Source organism: Crinia signifera, chromosome 19, assembly GCF_055691185.1.
Source record: "Crinia signifera chromosome 19, ASM5569118v1, whole genome shotgun sequence".
Taxonomy (NCBI): Eukaryota; Metazoa; Chordata; class Amphibia; order Anura; family Myobatrachidae; genus Crinia; species Crinia signifera.
Genome location: NC_139226.1, coordinates 18,215,649 through 18,237,688, shown reverse-complemented (window position 1 = coordinate 18,237,688; position 22,040 = coordinate 18,215,649). Strand labels below are relative to the sequence as shown.

Genomic DNA, 22,040 nt, shown 5'->3' with positions numbered 1-22,040 from the left:
ACGGCACAATGGCTGTTGTACATGCACCCTGACAGGCTAAGGGAGGGAGCTGCAGTCCATAGTGCGCACAGGTGGACACTCGGGGAGCGGATGACAGCGGGAGTGTGTGTGCATGCAGGAGGAGGGTTGCCAGCCGCAACCCTCCTCCTGCATGCACACACACTCCCGCTGTCATCCGCTCCCCGAGTGTCCACCTGTGCGCACTATGGACTGCAGCTCCCTCCCTCAGCCTGTCAGGGACGGGTGTGTGACCCAGCTCCAACTCTCACCGCTATGCTGCCGCCCAGGCTCTGCCCACCACAACATGCACATACCCATTTTGTTACAAGTATGGTACTGAAGCTACAATCAGGACAATAATACTACAACCATAATTACAGCAATATGCTCAGCTTACAGCCCAGTATTAAATTAAGTGTTGCAGCAATTTGTTTACAACTGGTCATTTAAAAAATCGGCAATTATCCGGAACGTCTTTTTAGTAAACACAATGGGAATAATATACAGCAATGAGGATCTCCTGTATTACAGACTAGCAGGACGAAGCGTCTCGGTTTTATTTCCAGCCTGGCATCCTATAATCAGTGTCTTCCTCGTGCGGAATAACTAGGGGTTAGCACAATGGGCTGTTTGGCTTTGCTGGATGTTTCCTAAATTGTTGGATTGGAATGTACGACGGGATGTAATTACACTCATGCATTGTGGGATGTAGAACGTACTATTTAAACTCTGTCTGCATTTGTCCGTCCTTTAATATTTTATGGGAGTAATTAGCAGTGCACAATCCACAGTGCAGATAAAGAGAGATAAAAGGAAAGCCCACTGCGGGCACTTCATACAAGCCACAAAGTCAGGAAGCATTCGGAAAGAAAATAGTATTGTTGTGCACACGATCAAACGTCCCACAGAACTTCCGTCCCCAGAGATTCTGCATTTAACACAATAAGAACAACATACAGCCGTCAGCACCGGTTGGAACTTCTCCAAGAAGAAGCTACAGTACACTTAGTCCCTGGCTCAGGATAAATGGAATGACCTTGTGCTCGGCCATGTGTCAACACAAGCAATAGGTCAACATTGAAAAGGTCAACATAAAAAAGGTTGATATGAGTTGACATGAAGAGGGCACTGCTCAGAGAGCTTACATTCTAAAGCGGAGGGCCAGACAGACAGGAGAACACAGATGAGGTAGACAGTGAGCAAGGAACAATTGTAAAGCGTAACGGAATATGCTGCGCTATATAATAAACTGTAAATAACAAATAATAACAGAGGGTTGGGTGAGAGTTGGCTGGGTTTGGTGAAGAAGTGGGTCTTGGGAGCCAATTTGAAGTTTTGTAGAGAGGCAGTGCCTCATTAACCAATAAAGGGAATACAGCGCTGTTTTCTGGTGAGAGATCAAAGATAAAACTCAAGGGATGAAAGAATTAAAATACATTTAATAAATGCAATAATATAAACTATACAATAAAACAGTACAAAATAATAGTAACAATGGTATCTTTGATGGTTGGGTGGAAATAATCAGTGGTCAATGGTTACCACATATCTCTTATTAGCATAGGTGCCGATTTATGTTTTTGCTGGTGGGTGCTCAAGCCAAAAATATAGGGGAGTGGCTTCATGGGGAAGAGGTGTGGCCACAAAATTCAAAATTCAATTCATATTATGCAGCACAGTTGTCTCCAATTTTCAAAATACAGCAGAAGAGTGCAGGTACATAAATTCCCCCACAGTGCCAAATTAAAAAATGCCCCCACAGTGCAGGTACAAACCCCCCCCCCCAGTGCCAAATACATAAATGCATTTATTCCCTGGCTGCTGTAATAAAAGCTCTGGTTTTATAAATGGCCAGCTATTATTTTGGGTCCAGTAGAGCAACGTCCACTGGATTTTCTGACTGTCAGCTCCTGGCCATGCAGGCACCCCAAGAAGAAACTAGAAGCTGACAGGACAGTCAGATGCCGGTCCCGCTCCTGCCGGCCTACTCCGCTCCGCTTGTTGGGGTGAGCAAGCTGCCTCCTTGCACTGTGCCGCAGCAGCTGCCCCAGGCTGAGACGGACGCCAACGGTGTGTGATCGCGCAGTGGAGGGAGAGGGATGGGGGAGGTTGGCGCTGGCACCCGGCGGCTGTGCGTGAGGTCACGTAAGAGTGCACGGGATGTGGTGGGGACCAGGTTGCTATGCTTATTGGCGTGCAGGACGGAAGTGTGCTGTATAATATAGCGGGAATGAGTAGTAAAACTGCGGCCCAGCAGCACGGCTCGGTGTCCCGTGGGTGCTCATCAATTTCCGTGGGTGTTGAAGCCCTTGAGCACCCACAGAATCGGCGCCTATGCTTATTAGGAAAGCACTCATTTGAGGCAGTGATAGTCCCATTCCTATGGTAAGCTTTAGGGGCATTGATTTGTTGGTAGGGGGATAATCCAAAAAGGCAGAGTCTCAACATTCACAATTGATTGGATCCCATTGGATTGAACTCACTTGTTGTGGAGTAGATTCCTTGGAGTGGAGAAGGGTGTAAGATAGCATGGGTTACATCTGACAGATTTCACCGGAGAGTCCATCTTTTTGAAAGGTCTTGAAAAAGCTGGACTCTCTGGCGAAATGCATCAGTGTACATTTTGCCAGAGAGTCAAAGCCAACTCTCCATGGAACATCATTGCACTCTATAATTTGAAACCTCAACTTGAGGCGGCGTGCATTGACTTAGCAAAGAGGATGGGCAGGGAGTTGAGGTCAGAGATGTAAATTGGAGAGGAGAGGGTGAGAGCTTTGTAAGTGAGTTGGGAGAAGCTTAAATTAGATTCTGAAAGGGAAGCTAGTGAAGGGCTTGGAGGAGAGTTGAGGTGGATGTAGTGTGTTCAGTGAGGAAGATGAGCTGGGCAGACGCATTGAGGATAGATTGGAGCGAAGAGAGGCAGATGTCAGGGAGGCCACATAGGAGGAGATTACAATAGTTCAGTCTGGAGATTGCCAGAGAATGAATAAGGGTCCTGGCAGAATCCTAAGTGTGAAATGGTCTAATCCTGGAATATTTTTTAGATGAAAGCAGTAGGATGATAAGAGGTGCTGAATGTGTGGTGTGAAGGAGAGGGACAGCGTGCATGGGGGCTAGAGGAGATAGTAGATAATGAGATCTAGGTGCCACTATTTCAGGGGACTTAAAGGCAGGTAGGCAATGTAACAATGGGCCTTATTCGAGTTCACTCTTTCGGACAAAATCTTTCTTAGACGGACAAAACCATGTGCACTGCAGGGGGGCAGATGTAACATGTGCAGATAGAAATAGATTTGCTGATTTTTTGGTGATTCTTTGCAGGGTAAATACTGGCTGCTTTATTTTAACACTGCAATATAGATCTCACTTTGAAGTAAAACCCCACCCAAATCTAATTAGATCTGCACAAGTTACATCTGCCCCCCTGCAGTGCACATGGTTTTGTCCATCTAAGAAGGATTTTGTCTGAAAGAGTGAACTCGAATAAGGCCCAAAGCAATGAAGAAGGCAAGTCAGAAGCTTGGTTGCATAGGGAGAGTTATCAGCAGTAGAAAGAAAGAAGTAATAATGCCACTGTATAGGTCATTGGTACGGGAAGCGGTCATCTATTAGAATGAACTTAGGTCTACAGTCATTAGGTCGACCCCACTAGGTCGACTGGCAGGAAGGTCGACCTGACTTAAGGTCGACATGGGCCAAGGTCGACATGACTTAAGGTCGAATTTGCATAAAGATCGACATGAGGAAGGTCGACTGGTCATAAGGTCGACATGGGGTTTTTCACAGTTTTTTGAGCCAACGTGTGCCGACAGGTGGTATTTCATGCCCTACCATCCACTAGGGCGTGGAGGAGGTTATTAAAGCTGTGGCGAGCGAAGCGAGCCACCGTGCCCGATGCATTGCGAGCGAAGCGAGGGTCCGATTCTCATTGCCAACTGTGTCCATGTCGACTGTGTCGACATTCGGATAAAAAAACAGTGAAAAACCCATGTCGACCTTATGACCAGTCAACCTTCCTCATGTCGACCTTTATGCAAATTCGACCTTAAGTCATGTCGACCTTGGCCCATATCGACCTTAAATCAGGTCGACCTTCCAGCCAGTCGACCTAATGGGGTCGACCTAATGACTGTAGACCTAAGTTCATTCTGACAGATGTACCGATTCCATTGGTACGACCTCACCTAGAGTATTGTGTTCAGTTCTGGAGGCCATATCTCCAGAAGGATATAAATACATTAGATACTGTACAAAGAAGGGCAACTAAAATGGTGCATGGCCTACATCACAAAACGTACCAGGAAAGACTAAAAGATCTTAATATGTATAGTTTAGAGCAGAGAAGGGAAAGGGGGGACATGATAGAAACTTTCAAATATATCAAGGGCTTTAACAAGGTACAGGTGGGAGACATTCTTCACAGGAAGAGGAGCAGCAGAACACGAGGACATGCACTGACACTGGGGGGAGGAAGGTACAGGTGGGAGACATTAGTCACAGGAAGAGGAGCAGCAGAACACGAGGACATGCACTGACACTAGGGGGAGGAAGGTACAGGTGGGAGACATTCATCACAGGAAGAGGAGCAGCAGAACACGAGGACATGCACTGACACTAGAGGGAGGAATATTCAGGGGAAATCTGAGGAAGAATTACTTCACAGAAAGAGTAGTAGATAAGTGGAATAGCCTCCCAGCAGAGGTGGTAGAAGCAAATACAGTAGTACAATTTAAACATGCTTGGGATAGGCATATTGATATCCTTACAAAAAAATAAGGATCAAATATGGTTTGAGGTAACATGTTTAAAAAAGGGGCAGACTAGATGGGCCAAGTGGTTCTTATCTGCTGTCAAATTCTATGTTTCTATAGATTGTGGGAGGTGAGCTTGTGCAGGAAGGTGGAAAGATGATCAGATCAATCTTAAGGTACAGATGGAGCGAGCTCCATCTTCGCCAGCCCCGCCAGCGGCTGGCTTCCGCCAGGGGGGCGCACGCACGAGACGCTTGCGCGCCCCTTTGCAAATGGAGCCAGCTGCCGGTCCCTGCCGCCTCCCCCGCTGGTCCCCCTCACTTCACCGACCCCCCCCCCCCGAACTGGGCAGCGTGTCCCTGAAGCGGAGACGGGCAGGGAGACGCTGCCCAGCCGCCGTAATACTGGGATGCACGTGCGTGTGAGACTCTATCGCCGGCGCTCGCCAGTGCAAGGGATCTGGCGAGCGCCGGCCAAGGATGATGCCCGCTCCATCTGTATATCCACACTGGGCGATATTTTGAACAATAAATCAATCATAGAAAGGTCGCACTCACATCCACTGATACGTTCCAAATGGGGTGGCAGCCATAATACCCGGGTATTGAATTATTTTCAGTAGATAGTCACCAGAATCTCTAAAATAGATGCTGTAGGTACAGTATCAGCGGGAAGATGTGCTGTGCATCCTGGAAGCATGGATATGATGTTTCTTCAATTACAGCATCTATTTTACCGAATTCTTGTGAGTTCTCATTTGTTATATACATACAATATATATATATATATATATATATATATATATATATATATTTCCATTCAGTATACTGTATATCTATCTACATACAGTATATGTCATTGCTAAAGAGTAATCTCAGTAAATGACTCTATGACATTAGCTACTGAATGCTTTGTACATACTGTACTGTATTTGCAATATGTCTAAGTAAGTTCATTAAACTTCAAAGAAGAACCAGAGGGGGGGACTGACCGTCAGCACACAGTCAGATCTCGTCACCAGACTCGTAATATATGCTGCAAGACAAAGCGCTTGTGATTGAGCTTCAAATGCCGACACGAACATGTAGCGTAATCACTGGTATAGGAACAAGTTCCGCACTGTTACAGCTAGACAATACCCCACATTGCACACATAAATAGCAGCCTATGGATCAATGCTAAAGCCGCTCTCAGCAAGCCCAATAAATGTTAGTGCAACAGCAGATAGTGGTCCTGATTCAGTCCTATCAGCAGCCACGACAAGGCCCATTGCAGGTTGTGCCATGGAGAATGTAACGGCCCCAGTTGTGGTCTCGGTATGCACACAGCAATCAGCACGCCAGCCGGAAATTCCTAGTCTAGATATTTTAACGGTGACAGAAGTGACCTACTTCATATTCTGCACATTAAGGGTGGGATGTACTAAGCCGAAAATGCAGTAAAACCCCAGTTTTACCGCATTTTCATATGTACTAAAACCTCACCGCCACGTTACCGCAGGGCAGGGTATAGTCACCTTTGGGTGGCGATACCCTATAGAAGCCTATGAGCTTCTTTTAGCCACCCGCCACCTCCACTGCAAACCCGCCACCTCCGCCAACCCCCCCTCTCCCCGTCCCTCACTTACCTTGCTGCAGGTCCTGGACCTGGCCTGCAAAATCGGTGTGGCTGGGTAATAGTACATATGAAAATGCGGTAAAACGGGGGTTTTACTGCATTTTCATTTTGATACATCTCTCCCCATATGTTCCTCCTGTTCTGCCTGCAGTGCAACATACAGTAGTTGAGCCCATGTTACTTTTTGCTTTACTTCCAAATCAGAATCAGGCAGTAAGACATGGTCCCACGTCTCAGATTTCATCTAATCCTGGCTACCATTATTGGAGGGTGTTTCCTCTGTATTGTTGTGGCACAAAGTTGACAACTGGCACTGATTTGGTACTATGCCATAGGCCAGGGGTGGGGAACCTTTTTTGTGCCAAGGGCCATTTCTATGGGGAAAAAATCCTTCGGGGGGCCATATGAAAAAATTTCTCTTACAAATTGTCCTGCTGCAGCCGTCCCACGCTCCGGCGGCTGCTGCTGCATAGGACTGACAGTCTCCGGCTGCTGTTGATTAAGAGGAATCTCACGAGAATTCATCTGTACTTGACTCTTGGCAAAGCCGCCGGGCGGGTGGGCAGGCCACTCAGACCGGCTACGGGGGCCGGATCCCCACCCCTGCCATAGGCAAACGCAGGGGGGGTTCCTGGGTGCCGGGAAACCCCCCTCTTCTTGACAAGTGCCTTACATTATGACAACAATAGCACTGGTATGTAATATGATCAATAGAGCTGCCACCACATCATGCAGTGTAAGGGACAGAGCAGAGCTGCTGCACATGCCCAGTGTACCAGCTTCTTCTACCACATTTACTGTATGTGTGGATCTGAACCCTCAAACATCACGATGGACCAGAGAGCAGCTGCCAGGAGTAAGAGACAGGAGCCTTACCATGAAGTGGGAGATTGTGAGCTTAGAAAATGCAGTACTGGTTCTAAAATGTTTGTGTATTTATATATAACATTTTTAACATTTTCCTGACCACTTACTGTATGTTATTTAATTGTGTGAAACAGCCTATACTACGACCATCTGTACTGTTAATAATCAATACTGTGTTCCATACAGTATCCAGTGTATACAAATACCAATTTTCAGGGCTGTTACCGCTCCCCCAGATTCCCGTACTTACTCCAATGCCCTGCAGAGCAGTGTTCCCTCTAAGCTGTGCGCGTGTGCGCGCGCACACAACTCGACGATCCTGCGCACAGACATTACAACAGAGCACACAAAACAGCAGTGGTCCCTTTTTGCAGTTGTGGACTCAATTAATGTGTGTTTCACCCATTAACTACATTCTGTGCTGTGTTTTGAATGTTTAAATGTTTAATATCATTTTAAAATTTTAATTTCCTTCCAAACTTGAACAGCCAAAATCTTTTGCCGCACACAGCCTTCGTAAAATTAGAGGGAACATTGCTGCAGAGTGGGAGATTTTGGATTACATTTGGAAACCCCCCTCTAAAAATCCTGTGTTTGCCACTGTATCAATCTAATCAGCTTTGTTCTGTCATCTACAGGCTGAGCGAAAATATGACAGTTGGAAGCTTACTGGTTGGTGCTTTATCTCTCTCCACTTTTTTTGTATTCAAGGCATAGCATACTTCCCAACTGTCACGTGAACCATTCCGTTCTTTGGGGGATGATCCTGAGTCCCATCTGGGGTTGGCAGTGTCCCGTGGTGGGGGGGCAAATAGTAGTCCCCCCTAACACGTGCTGCTCTACCACGCTGTGCACCACATCTATTTATGGTGGGAGGCAAAAGGACAACAGGTGTGGCCAGCTGCTCACACAGAGTTGGCCATGCCCCCACAGTGATTAAAATGGGTCGTGACTTTGCAATCCCAGACATCCTGTCAAGCTACACCCCTTCTGCCAAAAGCCACGGGTGTGGTATGACTCACCGACAGTCGGGATCCCCACTGCCTGGCCTCAGACAGCGTGGCCAGCGCAACAAAGCTCATTGCGGGCTCGCCGCGCTCGCCGCACTCGCCACGCTGTTCTATTCTCCCTCTATGGGGGTCGTGGACCCCCACGAGGGAAAATAGCCGCCGGCCGTCGGTGTTTTAACAGTCGGGATCCCGACGTCGGGTTAATGACTGTCGGGACCCCGTCCGGCACCCAAAAGCCACACCGCTTTCCGGGTCTGCTTAGGAGTTCCAACCGAGGTGGGAGGTATGGTGTAATACATCTCTCCCCCATATGTTTGTTCCTCTGACCTTTACTTTATTTGGTGCCCCTCCCCTCCTTTTAAATAAAGGTGCTACTATGTCCAGTGTGTCACATCCACCATGGCGTTTGCCCAAGATCCCTTGTCTGTGCCCAGTTATGGACCCTCTAGGTGCCCTAGAAACCATGGCGCTCACCTCTGCTATGTCTCTGGCTCCACTGGGGTACATGTGGCCGTGTTGTCATCGCGTGGTGACACTGGTGTTTTGTGCTCCAGCTCCATGCAGGACATGAGTAGCATATCGCCATGTGTGTTTGTGCCTGGTCTGTGTCTGTGTAAAGGCCGGTGCTTGTGCAGCTGCATACAATCAGGGCTTCCCAGCCTCTCCTGCACGGCTCCGCCTCCCTCTCTGATTGCCTGACCAATCCCAGCACAGCTCACCTGGTAAGTACTGGCTGCTCAGGCTAGTCCAGCAGTCAGTACAATGATGTCGATCCCGTAGCATCATTGCTCCTACCTGGCTCTGTAGTACTCACTGCAATCCTGAGCTTCCACTCTCACCTGGCTCTGTAGTTCCCACTACAATCCTGAGCTTCCCCTGGAGAAGATCCTGCTGGCCGTTTACTGCATCAAGTACCACCGGACTCTGCTTACCGCCTATGTGGACAGCGAGGTCAGATCCTCAAAGGGGTCTCACCTTGCTATACTCCCGACGGTCACTTCCAAAGGTTACCTCTGGCAGCAGCCACGACCATAAACTGCAAGGATTCCTCTTCTCCAGTTATCTTCATTTATTATCTTCCAATCCTCCAATCCGCAACCAATAATCCAATCTTCCAATCCGCAACCAATCATCCAATCTTCAAATCCTCATCCAATCATTCAACCCTCCAATCTGCAACCAATCATCCAATCTTCAAATCATCATCCACATCACCCAATCTTCCAACCTTCATCCAATCTTCCAACCTTCATCCAATCTTCTAACCTTCATCCAATCATCCAATCTTCCAACCTTCATCCAACCATCATCCACATCATCCAATCTTCCAACCTTCATCCAATCATCCAATCTTCCAATTTGCAATACAATCTTCATTCGTTCTTCAAGTCATCCAATCCACAATTCCTTTTGCAACCCTTAAGTACTACTCCGGTTTATATTCTATTCCACTCTTCAATTATATTGCAATATTCTTCAAGGACCAAGCTTCATCATCTATTATAATAACTTACTGGACAATTGACTTTATATTTGCATACTTGCCATATACCGTTTTTATCATCATTATCACTGTCTGCAATATCTTCATTAAATTCATTATATTTTATCCTCCTTGTTTCACTCCCTTCTGTCGTACCACCATACGTTAAAGCACCCAGCCTCCGTTACTCTCCAGCTGGTGCTTCTAAGAGCGTGACACGGTGGGTCTGGGTCAGACTGCAGCGCACACGCTAGGCACTGGAGGCGGCAGTGATTCCCAGACAATATTGGCTAGCGGTCCAGTGGGAGACGTGAATTGAAAATAGCAGCACGTCTCCCTGACACAATGGGGAGCCGGGAGCGGGCGGGCGAGCTGGTGGTGCAGGCACGGCTCTGGCGCCCTGTTATCTTCCAGCACCCAGAGCTCGTGCTCCGCTGGCTCCGCCCTCGCTACGCCCCTGCTGCAGCGTACCATATGGATAACATCTCCAATTCTCTAAACCCATATCTAACCCGGAGAATCAGTAACACCTTGTAATATTAACCACAAAAGAGTTCAGAAACACTAAAGAAAATTTGGGTATTTTAATGAAAATAAAAAACAGGAAAAATATATATATTACCTATAAAGTTATCACATTATAATGTCAGCGCTCCGCAGAGACTGAATATAAACATTATCATTTACATAGCACGATAGTACAGACATTCATTATTCGGCTTGCAGACTGCAGGGGGTGTAATCGCCACTGTTTTTGGGTGCAGGGGGGCATTGCCGGGTGACCCTCCTGGGACCCCCCTCCAAATTGCAAAGTAGTTGGCTCTTTGAATGTGCAGCTACTCACAGTTCCATAGATTTTTATACTGACTTGAATAGTGATATATCTGAATGGGATCACATACTCCAGAATTAGGATACGCTTAACCACCAGCAGGCTGCAAACAGGGAGGGTTAAGGTGAGGGGGGTAGGGGAAGAGGGTCAGGACACTTTTTGAGCCCCTGTCCAGATTCCCCGTATCGGGATGCCGGAGTCGGTCTATTGACCTCAGGCATCCTGTGATTTCCATCATAGGTACGCTCCAACTGCGAGAGACAGAATGTGGGGAAATAACAGGAAATCACATTCTCCACATTCTGCCTCTCACAGTTGGAGTGCACCTATGATGGAAGTTACAGACCTCTCTCATCTTTCTAAGTGGGTCAACTTGCCAATTCGGTGGCTGTCCAAATACTTTTGGTATCCGGACTCATCATAGATTAACTTAAGGCCGACCACTATTGGTCGACAGTCAAAAGGTCAGCATGGTCAAAGGTCAACATGGAAATTGTCGACATGCAAAAAAAGGTTAAAATGCAATTTTTTTTTTCAAAATTTCGAGCCGCCATGTGCTGACAGGCGGTATTTTATACCCTACGCTCCGCTACGGCGTGGAGGGAGAATATAATAGTGTGTGAGGCACGGATCCGGAAGCATGGCGAGCCATGCGAGGGGACACAATACACTTAGACACCCAAAAAAACATGAAAACTGTGTGTCGACATGTTGATCATGTCGACCTTTTGTCTGTCAACATTTTTAACCCTGTCGACCTTTTGACTGTTGACCTTTGGACCCATCGACCTTTGGGCTTTCAACCTCACGACCCTATTGACCTTTTGACTGCCAACATTTTGATCCGTCGACCTTTTGACTGTCGACCTTTGGACCCTGTCGACCTTTTCACTGTCGATCTTTTGTCTGTCAACCTTTTGACCCTGTCGACCTTTTCACTGTCGACCTTTGGACCCTGTCGATCTTTTCACTGTCCACCTTTTCACTGTCGACCATATGATTGCAGACCTAAACATTGTAGATCTATTATACCATAGCCATGTTTTTGCCCCACTGTATATTATGTGGCGAGTTTATTGTGACATTATCAGACCTGATCACAAAGCTGCTTTAAAGCAAATGGACAGAATTATGCTGCGCTGTAGATGGGGCAGATGTAACATGTGCAGAGAGAGTTAAATATGGGGGGAGTTATTTTGTTTCTGTGCAGGGTAAATACTGGCTGCTTTATTCTTACACTGCAATTTGGATTTCAGTTTGAAAACACCCCACCCAAATCGAACTCTCTCTGCACATGTTACATCTGCCCCTCCTGCAGTGCAGCATTGTTTTGCTAAGAAAGCAGATTTGCGATCAGGTCTGAACAACCCCCATAGGTTCTATTTTTATGGTGGTCAAAATAGGCATGGTCTGATCAAGTGAGGTCAAGACAGGCTGGTGTGCGAGCCCAAATATGCTCTGATTTAAGTTTTCAGTGGAATTAAAGCATAACATAAAAAGAGCTGATCACCTGTAAAGTCCATTCTCAGTTTGTCCCCATTGTGACTCTGAGCATTTCCCACAGTGTCCTCTGCAACCAGCAAGACATGTCCTAAGCAGAACCTCATGTATGACAAGCTGGTGGCTACTGGAGAACGATTCACCATCTACGGGACTTATCTGCTGCACTGACCCTTCCTAGTGCCCATAAATGCACTTCTGTCGTAGCCCTTTGACCATTGTAAGTAAAGACGTGGACAGAGAAGATAAAACGAGGGCTGCATAGGCTCAAGTGCATTTAAGAGCCTGTGACATTAGTGATTGTTAAATAAAGTTATTGAAGAAGGCAGATTACCCAGGAAAAGCTCAGGAGTGAGTAGCAGGTGGGTCAGCCAATCAAGTGGCTTAGGGGCGGTAGCTTACAGAGGGGTATATTAGGTGAAGTCAGGGGAAGTGACTTCCTCTTTGAGTCTGGAACCCCACCCTCCCTGTTCCCTTTCAATCCCTGTGTTACCTGGCCTTTGGGCTATTCACCTAATTTGGCTTCTATAACTTTAATAAATAATCGTCGAGAAGGTGCTCTCCACCAGCGGTCAGGTGAGGTGTCAGGTGGTCGCTGTGCGGTATTGCCCCCACCCCCTTTGCCAGGACGGCTGGTGAGTCCTGCCTCCGCGGGGGGACGTTGGACACTTCTTGGAAGTGTCCTCACCATGCCATAGAAGGGACGGGGAATCCGTCACAACGCGGGCTGTACTTTACGATAGGGGGTATAATGGATTGGGGCGTTTCAGTCGCCGCCATATTTAGCACCCCAGACTGGAGCTGCTCTAAAGCATTCTTTCTTTGCCATCCCTTTTACAAATAAGGGTCATACAATTTTAAATAAATATATATGACCATTTAAACTTATGCAGTTGGTGTCTGTGTCTTTATTTTAGAATAAGGTGTACGTGTGAGTTATTTCTAGGCCTTATAAAGTTAAGTAAAGGTTAAAGGTCAATCAGTATAATTCAGTAGGCGCCTTAGGAGAATACTGACTCCTGTCACTGTTACTTGGCCACTCTAGAGTGGTGGAAGCAACCCCAGTAGTCTCCTGTAACCTTCTGCAGGCATACAGTGCATAGAGGCTGATGTCTGGAAGGACAGCGAGTTAGAACCTTGCCTTTGTCATTTCCCAGATTATGCTGACATGGGAGGAACAAACCTATAACAACCTTTATGGAAAGACTATGATGGGACATCTACCTAAGACATCTAATATACACTACAGTGCTGTAATGTGTCTCTGTACAGCAAATCTCTCTGTCTGGAGTTATATGGGGGAAGTATATCAGAACACAGAGAAGTATAAAGCATCATAGAGAGTCACTGGGTATGCAGACAAGTCCATGTCTGTGAACAATACTTTCACTGGGAAACCACCCGGAGGACTGTCAGAGCCAGCGATGGCAGCAGTAGTGGGTAGTGTCTCAGGGACTCTGCGCTGTTTCTGTTCTGCATTCCTTTCACGGCAATAGTGGATCCAGGAAACGCAGCTTTTCCTTGGGACTTCTGCATACTCTCTGATGCACAGCCAGCCACAGCGATGGAGAACCCTGCAAGGCAACAGATCATATTAGAGAGATATGCAGACAGTTGTATAGTGGTTGGGAAACGATCTAGGGTGGGATACCATAGACATTGAGGGTTGATTGGGGGTCTGTGAAAAGAGAAAGTCGACACTTGGCTGAGGAAGTGCACAGTTTGTCCAAGAAACGCGTAGCAACATTGGAGACGAAGTGAAGCATCTTATGTATTTTCACGTCCTGTTTTATCTTTATATTTTTGGGATGCTTTTTTTAGCGCTCTATATTTATAGGCTTATTATGAAGACACAATTTATGAAGAAAACATATTTACTTTTCAAGAAATTGGACTTTAAATAAGCAACCAATAATATATTCGTTACACATTTTTGGAGTATCCCCCATTTAATACATTTATGTCCAGGAAGATATGTCATGAATGCGATTGCTAAACGTTTACATTTTCAGTCGCAATTTAAGGTTGCGCACATGCAATGCGAATGCTGCGAATGTGCAGTTGACCAATAATCACTCGATTTGCGTTTTCCTTTATAAGCGATCCAGGCTGAATAACCCCTAGAATCTGGTATTTTCCCATGGAAGCGTGAGCCTAACATTTTCTTCTTCACAGATTGACATTATGGATACAAGTAAATATCCAATACGTTATTGATTCTTGGGGTCGGGGAGTTCTGTATGTTACTTAACCCCTTCAGTGGTGGGTTTTTTTTGGGGGAGCGCTCCCCACTGGGCGAGTTTTTTATGGGGAGCGCTCCCTTTAAAAAACCCACCACCGCCTACCTGGGTCCGGGCAGCGCCGCTGAACTGTCACTCAGCGGCTGCCCGAAACTGCACCCCCCCAGCACTGCGTCCCTTTCCCCGGCAGCCGGCTTGTCATAAGCCGGCGCCGGGGACTTCATACAAAACCCGGAGGGGAGGGGGGAGGAGGAGGGAGCCAGAGGCGCCGCAGAGGGGAGGGAGCCGGGAAGCACTGAAGCTGCCTGAGTTCAGTGAGTGAACTCAGCAGCGCTGCCCGGCTGTAAACAGTGGCAATCCCGAGAATTTTCCGGGCTTGCCAGACTGGGCACTGAGGCACAGCCCGGAAAATTCTCGGGATTGCCACTGAAGAGGTTAATTCTAAACCCACCCTGGTCTGAAAAAGAAATTCCATTCTTTGAACCTAATTCTTGCATTTTTGGGGGGCCATGGAGGAGTATAAAATAGGATTGGAGACTTTGGGGTAACTGTACTGGGTAAGGGTCATTGAGTCGACCAAATTTAGTTCAACAGGGCTTAGGCGGACACCTGAAATACAGATGGAGCACCTCTTAGCCAGCGTCTGGGACACGTGTCTCTCACGCATGCGTGTCCCAGTTTTCGGTTGGCGGAGTACGCAAACCCTGCCTGTTTCTGCCTCAGGGAGACGGGCAGGGTTGGGGGGGGGGTGCGGGCGAACCGTGAGGGAGCTCCGTTGGAAGGAGACGCGCAAGCATCTCGTGCGCGCACGGCCCATTCCAGCGTCTGATGGTTGGTGTTCCGACCGCCAGACCCCCGCTAGAAGAGAGGCGCTCCATCTGTAGGTGGACATGGTTAAGGTCCACACAAGCATTAGGTTAAAAGGTCAAAATGAGTTTTTCACTTTTTTTTGTACCGAATGTTGACACAGTAGACATGGACACTGTCAAAGTGTACCGTGTCCTCTCGCGGCGCTCGCCATGCTTCGTCCACACTATTTTATCCTCCCACAACGCCGTAGTGGATGGTTGGGCATGAAATACCGCCTGTCGGCACATGCCGGCGCAAGAAAAATGTGAAAAGCCCATGTCGACCATCCCGTTGTCGACCTAAGGCTTGTGTCGACCTTCCAAACCTGTTGACCATAGCCATGTCAACCTATTTCAGATGTCGACCTAAGCCCCCTCAATCTTCAGTGTCAACGCATGTCAACCTAAATGGGGTCGACCGAGAGACCCTATCTCAAATTTACTAAGATGGGAGTTCTACTGAAGATCGGTTGTTGCCCATAGCAACAATGTTACCTTAGGTTTATATATTTCTGTCAGTAATATCTGACCACCAGCGCGTCGTTCATATTACTATACCCTGTTCCTACAGTATACTGGTTTCATGTGAATATTTTACGTTGGGGAATGGTCCTGAAACCAATGTGCAAGTCCCGGGGCACAATCCTGATTTTATTACTACAGATTTTTCTTTTATTACAGAAGAAAATGTAGAAAGGCCTCTGTGTTTGTCTGTGGAGATCTGTGATGACTTGTATGTACAGATGGAGCGCCCGTCAGCCAGCCTGCAGGATCGCCAGATGTCCGGAGCTGGTGCAGACTGGCGGACAGGAGCTACATCTGATGGGGACGCGCGTGCGTCTCACTCACTCGCGCGTCCCCATCAGCAAGGATTCCCTGCCCGTCTCCGCTTCATGGAGATGGGCAGGGAGTGGGGGCAGGCTGGGAGGGCTGCGGGGGAGCTGCTGGGGCTGCGGGGAGAGCGGAGGAGAGCTGGTAGACTAAACGGGACGTGCGCCCCCTTCTGTCGGCTGGCTGCAGCTGGCAATTGCCGATTGAATCACCATTGAGAGCTGCTCTATCTGTATTATATACATGAGTACTAGGGTGGCCAATCCCCGGATCGGCGGGATCCTTGGATTAAGCCCCAAAATGTCCGGGATTTCAATCCCGGGATTGAAGTATCCAATTACAGGATTTCGGGATTAGACTGCGCATGCGTAATCTAATGCCAGGCTGTTCCCATCCCGGCGCAGCGTGATTCGGTCATAGGTCACGCTGCGCAGGCTGCAGCGCTGCACCACCAGCGCCGGAAACCACTCCCCGCCGGCTTCCCTCATTCACACACATCATACCCGCTGCCTGACTGCTGCCCCCTACGCCGCTCCTCAAAAGTAAGTGATGGTGGCGCCGGAACCCGCTAGCCACCAGGCCTCCCCAGCTGCATGCATAATATCCGCCGCCTGCCTCTGCCCCGCTGCCCCCTGCTCCCCAAAAGTGAGTCAGTGTGGGGCAATTTTTTTTAGGGATGCCAATTCCGGGAATCCTGGGATTGAGCATTTTTCAATCCCGATTCCCGAGATTGAAAAAATGCCCCGGGATTGGCATTCCTAATGAGTACACTGCAAGTCTACACGTGTCTGTGCATTGCCTACATACAGAAGTGAGACAATACTATCCCTGGTTACCCTATAAATGGAAGACAATGTCTGTAAGTCGATATTCACTAGGTCGACCTCTAATGGTTGACAGTGACTAGGTTGACACCTTGAACTGGTCGACATACCCAAGGTCTACATTGACAACCTGTTGACACAAGCTTTTGGTTGACATGGAATTTTTTTTTTTTTTTTTACATGAGATGTTGCCCATAGAAACCAATCAGATTCCAAGTATTTATCCTCTAGAAGGAGCCAGATAAATGATAAACACAATCTGATTGGTTGCTATGGGCAATAAATAAATAATTATTTAAAATGATAATGCAGATTCAATATACCGTGACTGGTAATTTTATGGGGCAGGGGACGGAATGGTTCAGGCAATAGAAGTCATGCAATGTTCAGACAAGAAATACAAAGCGGGTGTTCCTGTGTATAATGGGATAACAGTGTAATGTCCCGATTATATGATACTGCAAGTTTAAACCTGGACAGGTGAACATGTCTGTACACTGCAGGTGGCTGGAGAATGTTCCCACTGCAAGAATGTTAAATATGTTTATTAAACTTGTGAGAACCGCTGGTCTCACTTCAAACACTTTTATTGGCATTGTAAACAATCAATGTCTCCAACATGAACAATGGCGGCTTAGCCATGGTTAATGAGGACCTGACTCATAGTAATCCTGCATATGGCCTTCACTTTCTCCTTTCATATCATGGGTGTATTCTCCTAGTGCAAAAAGGTCCAATTATACGGGTGCGGATCAGTTGGTCACCAGCAAGTTGTAAGACAGTCATTAGGTCGACGTGCAGGTAGGTCGAAACGAGTTTAGGTCGACATGGGTTAGGTCGACTGGGTCATAAGATCGACAGGTTCATTAGGTCGACAGGGGTAAGGTCGACATGGTCATTAGGTCGACTGGGGTAAGGTCGACAGGGTCATTAGGTCGACATGCGTAAGGTCGACAGTGAAAAAGTCGACATGTTTTTTTATTTTTATAATTTTTTCCTTTTTTTTTTTACCCTTATGTCGACACAGTCACCATAAACACTAAAATGTACCACTGCATCCCACCGCTATGGTCGGCACACTATTTTATTCTCCCACCACGCCCTAGTGGATGGTAGGGCATGATATACTGCTTGTCTGCACATGTCGTGTCGAAACGTACCACCGCGTCCCCTCGCATGGCTCGCTGCGCTCGCCATGCTTCAGGCACAATATTTTGTTCTCCTACCATGCCCTAGTGGCATGAAATACCTCCTGTCGGCACATGTCGTCTCAAAAAACAGTAAAAAAAATCCCATGTCGACCTAATGACCCTGTCGACCTAATGACCCACGTCGACCTAATGACCCTGTCGACCTAACCCATGTCTACTTAATGATCCTGTTGACCTAAGCCATGTCGACCTAATGACCCTGTCGACCTAAGCCTAGTCTTAGTCTGTATGTCGACCTAAATTCATGTTGACCTAAACTCATGTCGACCTAAGCTCCTGTCGACCTAAACTCATGTCGACCTATCTGCATGTCAACCTAGTGGTGTCGACCTAATGATTGTTGAACCTACTTGGTGGTGACCCAATGACTTTATCCCTATTATACTACGGGGCTTGTGATGTATTATACTATAGTGCTTCAAAGGTTATGTACGTTTCAAATAAATTATATGCAACCAATGGTGGCTGCGGCACAGTCCAAAATTCAAATAGGGGAGCCACACCCACTGCCAGTGAGTCAGTTTGGAATGGTAGTTGGTAGTAGTTACTGGGCCTCCCCTATTTGAATTTTGAACTGTTCTGCAGCCCCTCCTCTGGAGCCTCCCTTACTCCCAACTGTCCCGATTGTCGTGGGATAGTCCTATTTTTTGGCGATTATCCCACCTGCAGGCAGCAGTGTCCCATGGTGGGGGGAAGGGCAGTTGGAAGACCACCTGACACTCGTATATGAGTGCAGCCGTGAATTTGCAGCGGCCAGCGTTCAGTTAAGATGCCGCTTAGCTAGAGTGAAATCCCTGTATTACCAGTGTGTGCTAGGCAACCTGAGATTTATTCTGTTATCCATCCGTGTCCAGGAAAGAAACCCCTTCTGTGTGTGCATATAGGGCATCATCACCAGGTCAGTTTGGTGATAGAGGATGCCGGATGAATGACTGGTGATCTAAACGGGATATAGCTCCCAAACCGACTGAAGGAAATTATCTGACCAACAATAGGACAGCATTATCCATTGTCTATTTCATTGTTGTGTTGTTGCTGGCACGGGTTGTGGCAGACACTGAGATACACATATAGCTGCAGTCAATGGGCGGGATGTTCTAACATCCGCTGCCCTGTATCACCCCCCTTCGCCGGCCACCGCATTCTCAATAATCGCATATGCTCTAACATATGCGATTATTAACACCAGGGACAGCTCTTGCTGCGCCCAAAATGGCCACTAGCAGCCTCATCATGGCTGCATTTGTTACACCACATTTACACCAGAACTGCCGCGTCACATCCTGGTTTTTGGACTCAGCTCCATCCCGGATGCGACCCGGCAGTTGTTCCCTTTAACACCGGCATCCCCCGGCATTATGCCGCAAGGCAACGCTGGCAAAGAGGGGCCCTGAGCTGGCGCTAGGTGATGACATCATCTCCAAGTGCCGGGAAACCCACCAGCTGGGACCCCTGCAATGCCACATGTTGGGGGCAAGCCCAGCACCCGGGAAAGCTGCTGGGCTGTCTCCAGCCTCCGTGCGCCCCCAGCCTCCATCCATGAAGTGAATGGATGCCGCACACAGGCATCAATTCACCTCCTCCCAGCCTCCGCTGCTGCCTGCATAGTACCGCTGACAGCAGCAGATGCTGTACGCGGCCGCTGCCCAACCTCCATACTGACCGCAGGATTCAGCGGTCTGGAGGTATGGGCTCCCCTATTGGTGGAAATGGGTCGGATGACCTGGGTTACCCATTTACACGCCCCCTTACTCTGGGGAAGCCCCGTGTCCGACCCTGAACATTTGCTGGGTAACAGGACCCGGGTTTTTTTTTTTTTACCCAATATACACCAAGCCCTGGCCCGGAGTGGAGCAGCAATAACGCAGGTCGAGGCTCTGGTGTAAAAGGGGCATTGGTGAAACAGTTAATCATAATCAATGTGGTGATGTGATCAAGCACAGCAAACAACCAATCAGCATGGGTCATTTATCTAGCATCTTTGAAATAACAGAACCTGATCGTTTGCTCCGACTGCTCGTCTTTCTCTGTCTCTGAGGCTTCATATACCACCGCTCCAACACCTGCCTAGTAACACGGAGGTCATTAACACTCATGACAAGCTGTGGGCTGTACAGTGAAATCCCCAGCTGCTATGGAAATGCTATAAAATTTAAGCATGAACACTTCATAGGCTGGAACCCTCATGTGCCTTCACAACCCTCACACAGTTGTACACTAATTCAATAGCAAGTGCAATATTTTTAGCTTACAAAACTGCTATTGAAAGCAAATGAAGCACCGTCTGCCAATATTAGCTCAATTGTACTAACAAAGACATAGCACACAACTCATACCGCCAGCTTTTATGGGCTGCATCAGCTGCAGCCCATAGAAGACATATTGGGCTGCATGGCAAGGCAGGGAGTGGTTTTCTAGAGGAATCTAGCTCTCTGTCTATAGTAGTCTGGACTGGCAGTCTTGGACAGAGGGAACACCTACTTATGGCACTGCCTTTCTGCAGGTGACTGGCAGTTGGGACCTCCAATAGGAAGTCACTGCCAGTCAAAGTGAAGCCAGTGCAGTCTCATGGCCTGCATCTGGCATCATTAAGGCTGAGTACAGTGGTGGATATTACCTGTGGAGGCTACAGTCCTAGGTAAAAACCACCACTGGTTGAGACTGGGTTCAGTGCCTGCGGTCTTAGCTGCATGTAACTTCTTGGGCGGGATACACTTGGACCCTTTGACATCAGACATTAGTGGGTATTTTCCCATGTCGACCATTTCCATGTCGATCAAGTGCATGGCAACCTTTTGCATGCGTCGACCTATTGACTTTCAACCTAATGTCCCAAAACCGCATTATCTACAGTGATGGCTGAAAAGTCAGAGAAATCAGACTGTACTTAAATATGGAGATAACTTAAATATTTAACTCTCCAGCTAATATGCTGGATAAATAAGATGACTACATTTACTAAATAAATCCCCTTAGCCTATTAGGTAAGGTTTAGAAGCTCAACTTTCATCATGTGCCAAAAATCTGGGCGGCCGGTCTTCAGAAGTTTTGTCAGTGGCCTTCAGTTTTTTGTAAGTGAAGACAGATAATTCCTTTTGTTAAAGTAAACTAAGGAGAAGCTTTCAAATTAATTGAAGCCGCCAGTGTCCGCCTGTTCCTATAAGACATCAACAGGACCAGTACTGTGCGTAAAACATTTCCTTCTTGGCAATATTTGAAGCCACAGCTAAAATGGCAAAGGATAGATTAGGCATTTAATATATGAGCACGTCCAGCAACATAAAAGCTCTAAACACATCGGGGAATACGAGAAATAACAAAGAAAACAAAAAGAGAAAAAGAACTTGCATAGCTGCAGATCTGGGAAAACTGCACAAGTTAGAAATGTTGGGCGATAATATAATATTACTGTATATAAAAGTTTCCCGTCAAATCAAAGATTGGGAAATTCTTACTGTTACCAGTATACATACTGTATTCCAGTGACTTTGATGTGTGCACCCCTCTCCCACATAATGTGGTCCAGAGGCGGAACTATGGGTTGGGGTGGAGGAGAGAGGCCCAAATTATATTTTTGCACCTGGGCCCACCAGCTACAAGTTCTGCCGCTGATGTGGGCTGTTGAATCCCATATCACTTTTATGTCAAGGGGTCTGTGCCATAACCGACACATCGGGCCTCATTCTCTAGAAGGACGCTGTGCACATCTGCTAACTACGCTGACTGCAAGCGCGGTCTGCGCAAGTGCCAGATAATGTACACGGACATGGAATACAAAAGCAGATGGGGAGATCTATCCCCAGACAGATCGCTTGTAGGCGGAGTGATCAAATCTTGGAGAACGGTAAAGTGGAGAGAGATAAACTACCATCAATCAGCTTCTAACTGTCATTATTCTAGCACATGCTGTGAAATGACAGTTAAAAGCTGATTGGTGAGTACTTTATATCTCTCCACTTTATCTCCCTCTAAGGGGTAAGTATACTAAAATGGGAGTTCTAGTGTAGATGGGATCAGGGCTATTTT

The 22,040-nt window shown here is 47.3% G+C and overlaps 1 protein-coding gene across 1 annotated transcript in view; it reads right to left on the bottom strand.

Annotated features, from left to right (window-relative positions):
- Positions 1 to 10,297: 10,297 nt before the first annotated feature.
- The window catches only part of LOC146042210 (phospholipase A2 inhibitor and Ly6/PLAUR domain-containing protein-like), a 37,523-nt gene continuing 25,780 nt past the window's right edge, over positions 10,298 to 22,040 (bottom strand). The window contains exon 5 of the mRNA XM_083162131.1: positions 10,298 to 13,634. Coding sequence (XP_083018257.1) covers positions 13,447 to 13,634 — 188 coding nt within the window. The 3' untranslated portion in view covers positions 10,298 to 13,446. The remainder of the gene's footprint in view (positions 13,635 to 22,040) is intronic.